Source organism: Pteropus alecto, unplaced genomic scaffold (genome assembly GCF_000325575.1).
Source record: "Pteropus alecto unplaced genomic scaffold, ASM32557v1 scaffold223, whole genome shotgun sequence".
In the NCBI taxonomy this organism is placed as follows: Eukaryota; Metazoa; Chordata; class Mammalia; order Chiroptera; family Pteropodidae; genus Pteropus; species Pteropus alecto.
Genome location: NW_006434441.1, coordinates 330,341 through 345,505, shown reverse-complemented (window position 1 = coordinate 345,505; position 15,165 = coordinate 330,341). Strand labels below are relative to the sequence as shown.

The window sequence follows — 15,165 nt, the reverse complement described above, 5'->3', positions numbered from 1 at the left end:
TCATTAGTGCTTAGGTCATTGCATCACCTGGCAAAGGTTAATTTTGCATATATATCAACATGTTAATATTAGCAAAAACAACTTTTTGTATATTATCGTCTACAATGTTTATTATAAAAGGACATCTTATTTTAAATTGTGCACAATTTAAAACCAATCTGTAATGACTATCTTGAACTAGATGAATAAATCTAAAGGTTTTTAAAAATTAAACTAAAGTGAAGATGTAGAACGAATTTATAGTAAAATATCAGAGTGCTAATGATTGAATAAGATCTAAATCAGGGTACTAGCCTGCATTACTGCAGTCACACTGAACGGTGACTGTATAAAATGAAGAACTGTCTACATTAGACAAATACTATTAATGACAGGAATTTTTTTTATTATTATTAAAATGGCAAGAATACAGATAGCTTCTATCAGTAAAATACAGCAGTGTTCAGGCTCTTAAATCCAAGCCTTTGAACAGAAAAGTAAGAGATTTAGGAGATTTTAGGTGAAATAGGGAAACATCACTGGATTTGTTACTCTATATAACAGACAGCTGCCACAAGCCAAATAAATAAATAAATAAATAAAATGGCAATTAAGTTGATTGCAGTACTTTAATGTTTTAAATAAAACTTATTAAAAATACAGATTTTTTTTTTTTTTTTTTTTTTTTTTTTACGATCTTACATTCTTGACAGATATAGCATCACCTACCTTTCAAAAAATAGTAGGGGTAAACACAATTGTAGAAAATGTATGTCAGTTAGTGGTACAATACTACGAATTTTAAAACCCTGGCACACGCCTATTATCTGCTGCTTTGAAGTCAGATTATGGCCTGGAATTTATGTCAGGTTGGTTCCAAAATGGAATAGTGGGTCCCAGGCCACTAGCAGTAAACTTTGCCTATTTTGGCAGAACTTCTCCAGACATGAAAGCATAAATCACAAAGAAAAATTTTAATCAACCAATTATTTGAGATACCAAGAAAGGAAAGGAAATCAGTTTTGTAAAAAACACTTTTCCCTCTTTTTATAAACTTTCTTTATTTACTCCGGATAGTTAACATAACAGTGTTCAATAGTGAAGTGAGCAGGTTTTATACTCACTATTACCGTATGGATAGAAAGAGCCATATGCATTTTTGTTTTTATAAGTCATCTCCGATCACTGCAATATGGCACATGAGAACAGAGATTCAGAGGCACAAAGTTAATAAATACATTTAACATTGTCAAGCATTCAAAAGATAAATGCAATCATGTAGCAAAAAAAATCAGTTTGTAACTTTGACCTTTCCCAAGGATGTGAAGAATTTTTCATGTGTCAGAAATCTCTATAGCAAAGATTCCTATGAGAGAGAAAAAAAAATTGTGCAGATTAATATTTTTAACTCACCAATTTTACCATTTATAAAAAATACATTCTAACATTACTTTGTCAATATTTAAGATTCTCCACCTACTTTCTGAGAAGGAAAGCAGATACAATGTATTTTTTTGCTCAGTTTTTACAAACTGTGATACATCCATATCATGGAGTAATATTCAACAATGAAAAAGAATGAACCATTCACACATACAACTTGAATGGATATCATGGACATTGTGATTCCATTTATATAACATTCACAAAGTGACAGAAATAGAGATGGAGAAGAAATCAGTGTTTGCCAGAGGCAGGAGGAGGTGAGGAGGTCTGTGACTACAAAGGACTATCATGAAGGAGTGAGTTCCTTCATGTTGATGGAAGAGTTCGGTATCTTGATTGTACTGGTGGAATATGCATGGTATGCAGAACTGCACACACACACAAGTGCATGTAAAAACTAGTGAAAACTGAATAGGGCCTATGGGTTAATCATATTGTACCAATGTCGATTCCCTGGTCTGTCAGAGAGTGCCATTGATAAGCTGGGGGAATGGCATGTGGAGCTGTCTGTACAATTTTTGTAACTACCTGTAGAACTGTAATCCTTTCCAAATAAAAAGTAAAATAAAACAAAACTGTAGTACAGTCACACAATGGGATGTTATTTAGCAGTTAAAAGGCACATGCAACAATACCTGATATGTACAACAACCTAGAAAATCTCAAATACATCATGCTGAGTGACAGTCAGCCATTAGAGGCTACATACTATATGATTCCTTTCATATGACAACCTGGAAAAGGCAAAACTATAGGGACAGGAAGCAGACGAGTAGTTGGAGGAAAACAAATTAAGTACTTTGTTGTCTAGATAACAGGTGGCAGTCAAAGGATATCATCTAAAACTAACAGCAAAAGTTAAATAAAAAAAAAGAAGATTAAAGGCTCTATTTTTTTAAAAAAAGTATTAATACAAAAATAACCACTATAATAAAACACACACCTTCCTCAATATCAAAAGAAATGTTTGAAAGCAAAGAATAACCAAACTGAGAAAGAAATATAGTAAATATCACATAATAAACATAGTTATCATAAGAAAATATGTCAGAGTTGAGATCAAATTTAACAGTCATGTTAATAATGTGAAGGAGTTTAACTCACCTATTTAAAAAAAAGAATTTCAAAATGGATCATGATGCAAAACTCAAATCCATACTATATACAAGAGAGATACTTACAATGCAGTAATTCAAAAAAGCTAAATATAAAGAGATGGACAAAGATTCACCAAGCAAACGGAGACAGTAAGGAAACAAGAGTCGTAACTCTAATGCCAGGTGAAGTAGGTAATGAGCCCCTCTCCCCTCCAAAAAATTAAATGTGTCAGAAGAGGACATTTCTTAGAAGGACCACATTCCACAATGAAGATGTGACAGTTCAGAATATCTGTGCAACAAATAAAACAGCAAACCACTTATATAAAACAAAATTTATAGGAGATACAAAAAGAAATAAAAAGCATACTAATAATAGGAGATTTTAAAACACTATTCTTAGTAAAACAGGTCAAGTGAACAAAAATTAAGCAACAATATAAAAGCACTAAATGAAATTATAAAGGTAAATCTTTTAGCTGTATACACACTATATCCTGAGAAGAAAAACTATAACTTCTTAAGTGCATATGAACTGTTCACAAAAATTGATCATGTAGTAAAGTACAAAGAACACATCAGTAGTTGTCATAAAATAGAAATATTATAAACAATATTCTCTAATCACAAAGCAATAACACTAGAAATTGAAAATGAAACCAAAACACAAAAAAGCTCCTCTCACTTGCAGGGGTGGGAGAGAGAGCACACAGGAGAGACTGACACTTCTTTGAGTATTACTTTTGCAGAGTTTCGACTTTTGAAAGCATATTTATCTATATATTCAAAAATTAAATTAAATCAAGGAAAAAACTAGAAAGGGGAAAAATGAAAGCAAATTGAAACAAAGGAATCTAATGTGATTTCAAATGTATACCATAAACACAGCAAACGGAAAAAAGTTAATCCTGAACACAGTATTTGACTACATGGCCTCAAGACTTGGTTGGGCAAGGCACAAACTTTTTCAAAAGTGGGTCTGCAGTGACACAGGTGAAGAAATTTTGAAACTGTTTTAGATGCATTCTGGGGTTGAGCAAGTACTTAACCGTGCCGACGCTGTCGAGTACATGTGTGAAGCTGAGCCAGGGTTCCCACTGTAGAAGGAAGGGCATACAGATACAGAATGAAGAAGGCAAGGCAGAAGCCTGGGAAGGTGGTTTGGAACCGGAAGTATTGGTTATTTTGTTAAAATGGTATATGTGTGGAAGAGCGAGCACATGTGCAAGAGTGTGAGTGAACAAAACAGCACCTATGCTGTCTCATAAACACATAAAAAGCAAATGGGGTAAGATTTTTAACAATAGTAAGTATAGGTAAAAGGTATACAGATGTTCTTTGTATTATTTTTCTTTTTATTACTCCTTGTAAGTTTGAAAACATTTCCTGATAAAAATGTTTTCACAAAATTTGTGACATATGGGGCTATATCTAAAATATTTTCCTCTGAAACATTAGTTTCTTACTTTCCTAGAGCATATGTATTTTATGGTACTATAATAATTAACCAATATTTCATTAATGAAAGTATATGAAAAAATTGTTGTAGAAATAAAATCAGATTTTAAAAATATAATTTATGTAAACATTAGAAAAAATAGAAATCTTTCACTTTAGCATATTTATTTATACAAAACTAATTATCAAAATACTTTATTTTTATGTGAACACACAGAATCATGCAGTCATGTCTAAACAGGTCTGTGAGTGTCCTGACTCCCTTGGACAGTCACCGTGCACACTGCTCTGTGGTCCCCACAGAATGGACCTTAAACCACTCACTCTTCCAGTGATCGATCGAGGCCTCGGTCGGGAGATCGATGGTGAGCGCGTTCTGGCGAGTGGCATTTTGTATTCGGCTTTATTGTAGAACTCAAGTGATAAGTGTTACTTGAGTAATTCTGGCGGCGGAGTTCTTGCACAGCCCTCTCCCTAAAGCAAAGCAGTGAGGCTTTAAATTTTATATCCAGTGACGTTATTCATAGTGTTGTAAAACTGCAGTTCAAGTCATACTTTACAATCTAACCATCATGAAATAACCCAATCCTGCTGTTATCTAAGAAACACGGCTTCCCAGGCTGGTAGGGACGAAACCTACCTTTCAAAGCGCTCTGTCCCTAGTTGTCGTTTAGTGATGTCTAGATCAGCCTCCAGCTGCGTCACCACATTCCTGAACTGGGCCACATCTCTGCTCTGGATGGCCCTGTGTAAGAGAATATAAAGGTGACAGTTGATCAAATGTAAAACACGGCCAGGACTCCTGGAGCGCACTGAGCCAGCCTGCAACATTTTCTCCGCTGGATCCAAGCCCAACTGTGCTTTTATAGATGTAGCTGCTGATTTTAGGCGTCATAAGTAAACAAAGGTGCCTACTTAAGAAGCCCAGCCTGTGATAGTCACATTTAATTAGTTAAACCTTCTCTGCCTCAGTTTCCTCGTGTTTAAGTGCAGTAACATTATCCGTTATCTACCTGTAATATCTATTTACGGCAAATCGTTTTTAAAAGTACTGTGAGGTATTACATGCAAGGTAGTAGTATGACCAAATAATCCGCACTGGAGTTCACCCATCATTAATATGATCTGTTACATATGCATATACAAATATATTAAATCAACCATGTGCTTTATATATACTTATAATTAATTTTGCCAAATCTGCATACACTGTTAAAACTACAAAATCTCTTCAGTTTAACAGGGTCTTCCTTGGGGCTAAACGATGCCTCCGAAAGCCTGTAACAGCACACTGTCATCAGGAAGGTAATGCAGACATGAACTCTGCGTGCACAGAACATTCTACCCTCTTTGCTTGCTTTCAGGACTGCTTATAGCCCGCTGAAATCTAGACTTAGAGATGAAGAACACAAAAGCTGATCATGTTTACCCGTTCTAAGTGATAGCGCTTAACAGCTAGTCTGACCAGAATGTACCCTTTAAGGTGAGAGTTTGGCATGCTCCTCTTGGCAGGTTTCCACCTATCAGCTTGAGAATGTGACCTTGTAGAACCAGTTTAAGGACTCACAAAAGCCCAACTGCAGTGACTGAAAAGACTGACTCGGTTGCAGCTGCCATAACCTGAAAGCAGTTTTTGAAGGAAACTGGCCTTGACTTTGCAGCCTTTGCTTGGTCAGGGGCTCCTATGAGAGGCCGATTCCCAAGACTGTGACTCTTAGCCTTCTGCAGGTCCCAAGTGCAGACAGAGCACAGAGTTGAGGCTGGATGAAAAAGTGTGATAGATGGGATAGATGAGAATAGAGGCTGAGGGTCCCATCAGTTTTTGTGAGGTATTTCTACCCAATCTTCCAGCCAGGGTCATTTAATAATATGCTAATAGTGCTGGAGATTCTTAAAAAAAAAAAAAAAAAGCCAAAATCAATGCTCTGAGGGAAGTTAGTCTTCAGTATTCTGTGAGTGCAGTTCTTCTAGGTCCCTGGTATACACTTACAGCTACATAAGGAAATACTACATGACAATGGAAAGACTAAGTAGCAATACTAGGTGGCTCCATAAGTAGAAACATTCTTCTGGCTTCAGAAGTATTTGTTTTTCTAATCTGGTTATAATTCCTAAAGGCAATATTCTAGATCAGACATCCTATTATATCCAAAGCTCTGTTGGAAACAATTCATGGAGATGGTTAAATTTAAATTTAGATCAATTCAAATAAACCTAATAGAAAATAATGGTACATCTTAGACAAATCACAATATTTCTCATCCTCAGTTTAATGACAAATCATGAGACTTAATTTGTTTAAATTCCAGCTTTAAAATTCTACTAACCTATAAAGTACCCAAAATTTAAGAAACCTGACTTTATGTTATATTGCTAACCAACTCACATTTTATTTTCTGCCAAACAAAGGTGTTCTTTAAGAAGCTGAATTTCAGATTCTTTCTCTTGAAGTGCTATCTGAGACTGATATTCTTTATCTCGATTGGCCACCAGCAAAGCTTCTAGATTCTGCATGGAGATTCTCTCATTTGTCATCTGACTCCGGAGGAGTTCGATTTCGGAACGAGCAGAATCTAACTCATTCTCCATCTGTACAATAATAAGAAGATATCTATACTTATTCCCATTCATCCACTTAACTGATCATTTATCAGAAACTCATAACATTTCTGTATGTTATAAACTGACAACCCCTTTTAATTTCTTGATTAGAAAGTGTGTCCTTCTTCACACACACATACATACACACAGTATCACTTTCCTCAACTCTCTGAAAATATCAGAAAAGTCATTAATAAGTAAAGATTTATTAAACCCAAACTGCAAACGATTTCTATTTCCAGCTTTGGTATTTACTTATATATTTCTGCAGGACTGACATGGAGATATCTGTGACAACTGCTTTGTTCCGAGTTAGGCAGGTCACAAACACTCAGCTACCTATGGAAGTCATTGCACTCCACAGTCAAGGAGGACAAGAGGTTGTTACACATGCCCTCTCTTGCACAAACCCTTGGAAAGCTTCGGTTTTTTTTTTTTTAAGGTAACCTTGAGCCTGGAATATGCTCTGTAAGCCAAATGTTTCTTCAAAAGGAGGGAAACCAGACGTTACTATTTAGAAAAAAATGATTCCTTATCTCATAATACACATTATAACAAATTACATATGCATTTAAAAAGTTAAATGTGAAAAGATAAAACTCTAAGAAAAAAGAATTTAATAAAAAATGAAATTATTGGGGAAGGAGTAGACAGTTGAGGAAGAACTTTCTAGACTAGATACAATTAAAAAATGATGTCTGATCATATAAAAACATTGATATCAATATAAACAGAATTTACAAGAGAACAACTGGAAGAAAATAAACTCAGCAAATAAAATAGTTAATATCATACTAATATAAGGAACTCATAAAATTGTTGAGAAATACGAACTAATTATATGAACAGAAAATTTACAAACTAATTAGTAAACATATGGAAAAAAATTTACCCTTATGAATAGTCAAAGAAATATAAATTAAAACAAGATGCCATTTCTAGTCCAGTGTTTCTTAACCATGATGATACTGAGCTTTTGGGTTGGATAATTTCTTGGCATAGGGAGCTGTCCTATGCTTTACAGGATGTTTAGCAACATCCCTGGCCTCTTACTCACTCGAGCCCAGCATCCCTTACTCCAGTCGTAGCAATCAAAAATATCTCCAGACATTGCTAAAGGTCCAAAATCTCTTTCAGTTGAATCATTGTTTCAGTTTATCAAATTGGTAAAGTTCTTAGTGTGTATTGATTAATATTAAAAGGAGCAATGACTATTTCATATACTCTGCTGGGAGGAGTACCAAATGGAGCATCGCTTTTTTTGGTAACAGCTTTATTGTAATAGAATTCACATGCCATAAAACTCACCCATTTAAAAGGTACAATTAATTTTTTTTTAGCATATTAAAAGCTTTGTGCTATCTATATCACAATCTCGCCATCTAGTGTTGGAATTTTTCATCATCTCAAAATGAAACCCAGAACTCATTAATAGCCACTCTGTACATCCTCCATACCTGCTGCCAACCCAGCACCAGCCCTAAGTATCCCTAACCTACTTTCTTGTCTCTATGCTTTGCCTTATCTGGACAAGTCACATAAATTAAATACAATGTATATGTGGTCTTCTGTGACTGGCTTCCTTCACTTAGCATAATGTTTTCAAAGCCATCCATGTTTTAGCAGGTATCAGTACTTCGTTACTTTTATTGCCAAATAACATTCCCTTGCATAGATGTAGGAACATTTGAGCTATTTATACTTTCTGGCTATTATAAGAAACGCTAGGAACATTTGTGGACGAGTTTTTCGCATGGACCTTTGTTTTTATTCCTCTTCAAATTTCTGGCCTTTATGGTAACCCTATTTTTAATATTTTGAAGAACTGTCAAAATGTTTTCCAAAGTGGCCTATTTTACATCCCACCAGTAACATATGAGGGTTCCGAATTCTCTATATCTTTGTCAATGCTTGTTACTGTGTTTTTTTTTTTTTTTTAGAGCTATTCTAGTACTTGTGAAATGGTTAAGTTTTGATTTGTATTTTTCTGATTGCTCATGACGTTGAGTATCTTTTCATGTGCTTATTGACCATTTATGTGTATTCTATAGAGAAATGTCTACTGAGACCCTTTGCCCTTTTTTAGTTGGGTTATTACTAAGTTGTGAGAGTTCTTTATATATTCTGGATACAAATCTCTTAACAGATGATTTGCAAATTTTTTTTTCCATTCTGTGAATTGTCTTTTTTACTTTATTGATGAAATCATTTGCAGCACAAAAGTTTTTTTATTTTAATGAAGTCCTTTTTATCTATTTGTTCTTTTTCGTTGCTTGTGCTTTTGATGTACATCTAAGAAAGCATCGCCTAACCCAAGATTACAAAAATTTACTTGCATGCTTTCTTCTGGAGAGTTTTTTAATTTTAGCTCTTACATATAGGCCTATAATAATTTTAAGTTAATTTCTGCATATGGTATGTGATAAAAATCCAACTTCATTTTTTTTCCACGTGGATGTTCAGTTGTCCCTGTACCATTTGTTGAAAAGACTATTCTTTTCCCATTATATCGTATTGGCACAAATTTTTAATAAAGCTTTTGGCCACAAATATAAGAGTTTATTTCTGGACTCCCAATTCTGTTCCATTGACATATATATTTTTCCTTAAGCTAGTGCAATACTATCTTGATTACTGTAGTTTTGTAACCAGTTTTGAAATTGGGAAGTGTTTTTCTTCTGACTTTGTTCTTTTTCAAGATTTTTTTGACTATTGTGAGTCACTTGCACTTCTATATTATATTATCTTGTCAATTTCTACAAAGAAGCCAATTTGGGGTAATATTGCCATTCTAACAATGCTGTCCTCTGATCCATGACTATGGGACATCTTTCCATTTATTTAGTTCTTCTTTAATTTCTTTTGAATATGTTTTGTAAAGTGCAAGTTTTGTGCTTCTTTTGTTAAATTTATTTCTAAGTATTTTATCTTCTCTTAATGCTCTCCTTTTTTGTGTAATTCCATTTAATAGAATTGTTTTATTTTCATTTTTAGATGATTTGGATGGATTTGTAATATAGAAATATAATTGAATATTCTACATTGATCTTGTATCCTGTAACCTGGATAAACTCATATATTAATTTTAACTTTTTAGTAGATTCCTTAGGATTTTCTATATCCAAGATGATGCCATCTGTGAATAGAGATAGTTTTACTCCTTTACAAATCTGATGCCTTTAATTTCTTTTCCTTCTCTAATTTCCCAGGCTAGAATCTCCAGTATAATGTTAAATAGAAGAGATTAGGAGGCCATTTTTATATTATTATTGACAAGAAAGAAGGAAAGCATTCAGTCTCTCTTCATTAAGTATGATGATGCTCTTTATCAGGTTGAGTTTTGTAGATGCTCTTTATCAGGTTCAGTAAGTTCTCTTCTAATCCTAGTTTATACTTTTTTTAAATCATGAAATGGTGTTGGCTTTTGTCAAATGCTTTTTCTGCATCTATTGAGATGATCATTGTTATTTGTTCTTTATTCTATGGATATGATGTATTTCATTAATTGATTTGCAGATATTAAACCAACTTTGTGTTTCTGGGATAAATCCACTTGATATGGTATAAAATTCATTTTATATGTCATTGGATTTAGTTTTCTAGTATTTTCTGAAGAATTTTTCATCTAAATTCATAAGGGATATTAACCTACAGTTTTCTTTTCTTATGATGTCTTTGGTTTTGGCATCAGCGTAAAATCAGCTTCATATAATTAACTGGAAAGTATTCTTTTATTTTTTGTAAAAGAGTTTGTGAAAAGTTTATATTAATTCGTCTTTAATCATTTGGAAGAATTCATAACTGAAATGTTCTATTTATGGAAGTTTCAAAATCATTAACTCAATCTCTTGCTGTAGATATATTTAGATTTTCTATTTTTCCTTAAATCAGTTTCAGTACTTTGTATATTTCCAGAAATTTACTGATTTTCACCTGAGTTATCTAATTTTTGACAGTTAGTTGCAAACTAATAATATTCTTTTATAATCCTTTTAGTTTCTATAAGGATGGTAGTGATGTCTCCTCTTTCATGCCTGGTTTTAGTAATTTAATATCTAAGTATTAATTAAAGAGCATTAAGGAAGGATATTTAGAATTCATGTTCTTAACATTCCTCTTGAAAAGAGTTAGATAACAGACATACATACTACATTTATTTGGAAGATAGAAAACTAAGATCTGGGTAAACTGTACGGTATATGAATTATATCTTAATAAATATATTTTTAAGAAAAAGAAAAGCAAAGAAAGTTAAGACTAAAAGGTTCTAAAATTCCTTATTCTAGTGCTTTAAATAATTTTTATGAAGGTGGAGATATAGATCTTTTGCCTTTAACCTCTATATTCTCATTTGAAATTATCTGAGTGATTCCATGGATGCAAGGCTAGTATGATAATAAAAAAGTCAATCAATGTCATCTGTCATATCAACAGGCTAAAGAAGAAAAATCATATGACCATATTAACTGACACAGAAAGAGCATTTGACAAAAATTCGACAACACTCATTCATAACAAAAACTCTCAGAAATATAGGAATGGAGGAAAACTTCTTTAACTTGATAAAAAGCATCTACAAAATTCTACAGATAATGGTATTCTTAATGGTGAAAGACTAAGTGCCTTTCTCCTAAGATTGCAAGTATATGTTTAATTTGACCACTTTTATTCAACATAGCACTAGAGTACTAACCAGTGCAAAAAAGCAGGAAAAGGCATAAGACAGGAAAGGAAAAAATAAAACTGTCCTTATTTTCAGATAACATAATTGTCCACATAGAAAATTACAAGGAATCAGAAGAATTACTACAACTAATAAGTGAGTTTGGCAAGGTCACAGGATATAAGATAAATGTTCAAAAATCAATTACACTTCAAGATATGCACCCCAATGTTCATAGCAGCATTGTTCAAAGTGGCCAAGACATGGAAACTACCGAAGTATCCATTGATAGATGACTGGATAAAGAAGATGTGGTACATATATACAATAGAACATTACTCAGCCATAAAAAAAAGATGAAATACTGTCATTTGTGACAACATGGATGGATCTTGAGATTATCATGCTAAGTGAAATAAGTCAGAAAAAGTTGAGAATCATATGATTTCACTCACATGTGGGATATAAAACTAAAAGTAACAAACAAACATGACAAACAGAGACTCATGGACACGGACAGTGGATTAATAGTTACCAGAGGGAAGGAGGGAAGGGGAGTGGTAAGTAGGGGTAAAAGGGGTCAAATATTTGGTGGCAGCAGGAAATTTAATTTTGAGTGGTGATCATACAATGCAATATACATATGGCATTGCTGAATTGTACACCTGAAATCTATTTGATTTTATTAACCAATGTCACTCCAATAATTTTAATTTAAAAAATCAATTACATTTCTATATACTGGCAATGAACACACTGATAGCAAAATTAAAACTAGAATACCATTTACAGTAGCTCAAAAAAAGAATACTTTGTATTTTGTAGGTATACTTCCAACAAAATATGTATAGAAATTATATGCTGAAAACTACACAGAGCTAATAAAATAAATTAAAGAAGATCTAAATAAGCCATACTGTGTTCATGGATTGGAAGCCTTAACATAGTAAAGATGTCAGTTCTTCCCAAAATGATAAACAGGTTTAATGTAATCTAAGATTTTTTGAAGAAATAGACAGATTATTCTAAAACATATATGGAAAAGCAAAGAGGCTAGAATAGCTAAGACAATTTTGAAAAAATAGAAGAAAGTGGATGGAATCTGTCTATCTGATTTAAAGATTTATTATTAGCTATGGTAATCAAGACTGTGTTGGTATTGGTGGAGAGAGACACACAGAATCAATGTTAAAGAGTAGAAAACCAAGAAACAGACCTACTCAAATATATTCAACCAATTTTTCACAAAGGTTGATTTCACAAAATCAGTTCAATGGAGGAGAGGTAGCTTTTTCAATAAACGATACTAGAGCAATTGGACACCCACAGGCAATAAAGGAATCTTGACCTAAACCTCACACCTTATACAGAAATTAACCTAAAATAGATCATGGAATTAAATGTGGAACATAAAACTATACAATTTTTAGAATAAAACCTAGCAAAAATCTTTGGGATCTAGAGCTATGCAAAGAATTTTTAGACTTAAAACCAGAAGTACATTAAAGGAAAATTGATATATTGCACTTCATCAAAATTTAAAACTTTTGCTCTGAGAAAGACCTTAGAGGATGACAACACAAACTAAATAGTGGGAGAAAATATTTGCAAACCACATATTTGAAAAAGGACTAGTATCTAGAATATATAAAGAACTCTCAATACTCAACATTAAAAAAACAAAGAATCCAATGAGAAGATAGACAAAAGACATAAAGAGACATTTCACTCAAGGATATATATAGATGACAAATAAGCACACAAAAAAGATATTCATCTTCATTAGTCATTAGCAAAATGCGACTAGATGATGATATAGCACTGCACGCATATCAGAATGGCTAAAATAAAATAACACCAAATGCTGACAAGGAAGTGGAAAAACTGGATTGCTCATACATTGTTGGTGGGAATGCAAAATGGCACAGACACTTGGGAAAACAGTTCCCTAAACAACTAATCATGTAACTACTATATAATCCAAAAATTGCATTCCTGGGCATTTACAGAGAAATGAAGATTTATATTCACACGAAAACCTGTACACAAATATTAACAATAGCTTAATTTGTAAGATCCCAAAACTAGAACTAATCCAGATATCTTTCAATGGGTAACTGCTTAAACAAACTGTGTTACACCAACAGCATGGAATATTACTCAGAAATAAAAAAGAATGAAGTACTAATACATGCAACCTGGATGAATCTTCAGAGAATTATGCTGAGTGGAAAAGCCAAAGCCCAAAAGGTTACATACGGTATGATCCTATTTATATAACATTCTTGAAGTGACAGAATTATAGAAATGGAGAACAGATTAGTGGTTGTCAGAGGAAAAAGAGGAGTTAGGGATAGGAGGAAAGTAGATAAGACTATAAAAGGGCAACAATTATAGATCATTTTAGGAATAAACACATATACAAAAATAACTAATTTCAAGGCAAAAAAATTTATGTCAGGAGTATTTTAAAATACAATAAGAATTAGCCTGACCACTTCACACCCATTAGGATAGCTTTTATCAAAAAAGCCCAAAACCCTAAAAATAACAAGTGTTTCAATTATTAAATAAGTATTGCTTTTCAAATTTGAAAACACCAAGTAAAAATTGTTTTTAAAGAAAAAAATTAAGAACACATCATTTGAATTTTTACAATGAATATTCATGAGTTGCTTACATCATTAAAAGGTTCTTGCTGAAATAAAAATGATTTAAGAAAAAATCTGACAATTTTGGCATATACAACTTCACTAATTAAATAGTAACAGTGGATTTTTACAGAAACCAGCTAGACACATGATTCTCAAGTGCAACATATCCTCCTAAAAAACAGTAGACTAACAAAATTAAAATTTCAATAAGATTTGGTAGTAATATAAATATAAATGTGACCACAATGTTGATATTTCAATTACACTATGCAAATTGTAATGCATTCCTCTGTAGGGTCTGGGCTCCATCTATATTTCCAGCTGCATCTCCAGCCACTTTCACCTATGAATGCTATGCTGGCCATTGCAAACTACTTACTATTCACTCAAGAGTTCATTTATACCTTCATACACTTCCTATGTTGTTGTTCCCTTTGAACGAGAAAGCCTCATTCCTTCTGCACCTAATAGGAATTCCCTCCCTAAAATCCTGAGTATTGCTTATTAGTATAACTTTCATCCCAAATTATTTGTATGCCAATACTGCCCTTGAGGGCAGGGGACTATATCTTTTGAGCATTATACTCACAGTGGCAAGCACAATGTAAGGCACACTGTAGGTACAATCAACTGAATTACAGTTTAAAAGAAACCAATTAGGAAACAAATTAAGCTTAGAAGAGTATCCTTCAAGTTATAATTTAGCTGGATAAACCTCAACTTTGTGGTTATTTGCTGATTGGTATGTCAAAGTGTTTTATAATTCTTCTGGCTAAAGTAATATAAATTACATACTCAAAGAAAGAATTTCTGTTATAGTCTTGAATTATTGGAACACAGCTGTCAAATTAATCTTTTGGACTTTAAAAATAAGATCTAAAGATGAAAGATATGGCTTGCTGTAATATTTTATAAAAAAGAGTTTATTTTTCTAAATTCGTAGCAATTTTATAGTAATAAAAATATGAAAAGAACCATTTTAAAATGTATTACCATTTCTATTTCTTGATCTTTAGCAACCAACTGCCGATTAAGAAGTTCTTTGCTTGAATCAAGTTTAATACAAAGTTCCCTTGTGGAAGACAAGTCTGCAAGAGCAGACACTTTTTCAAATTGAACCTTCTGAAGCTCCTCTTCCATCTTTACAAGAGATTTATGTAAAGTAGAAATCTGGGACTTGTAAGACCTTTCCGCATTTAAGTGCTGCAAAAACAAAATAATTATGTATATTTAGCAACCAAGTGTTGATTAAGAAGTTCTCTGCTTG

The 15,165-nt window shown here is 32.9% G+C and overlaps 1 protein-coding gene across 4 annotated transcripts in view; it reads right to left on the bottom strand.

Moving 5' to 3' along the window:
• Nucleotides 1–1,021: 1,021 nt before the first annotated feature.
• TSGA10 (testis specific 10) overlaps nt 1,022–15,165 on the bottom strand; it is a 102,686-nt gene continuing 88,542 nt past the window's right edge. For all 4 annotated transcript variants that reach the window (XM_006909414.2, XM_025045056.1, XM_006909415.2 and 1 more), the window contains 5 exons: nt 14,892–15,101; nt 6,367–6,569; nt 4,621–4,725; nt 4,305–4,454; nt 1,022–1,345 (listed from right to left, as the gene is read on the bottom strand). In XM_006909414.2, the coding sequence (XP_006909476.1) occupies nt 1,321–1,345; nt 4,305–4,454; nt 4,621–4,725; nt 6,367–6,569; nt 14,892–15,101 (693 nt within the window). In that variant the 3' untranslated portion in view covers nt 1,022–1,320. The remainder of the gene's footprint in view (nt 1,346–4,304; nt 4,455–4,620; nt 4,726–6,366; nt 6,570–14,891; nt 15,102–15,165) is intronic.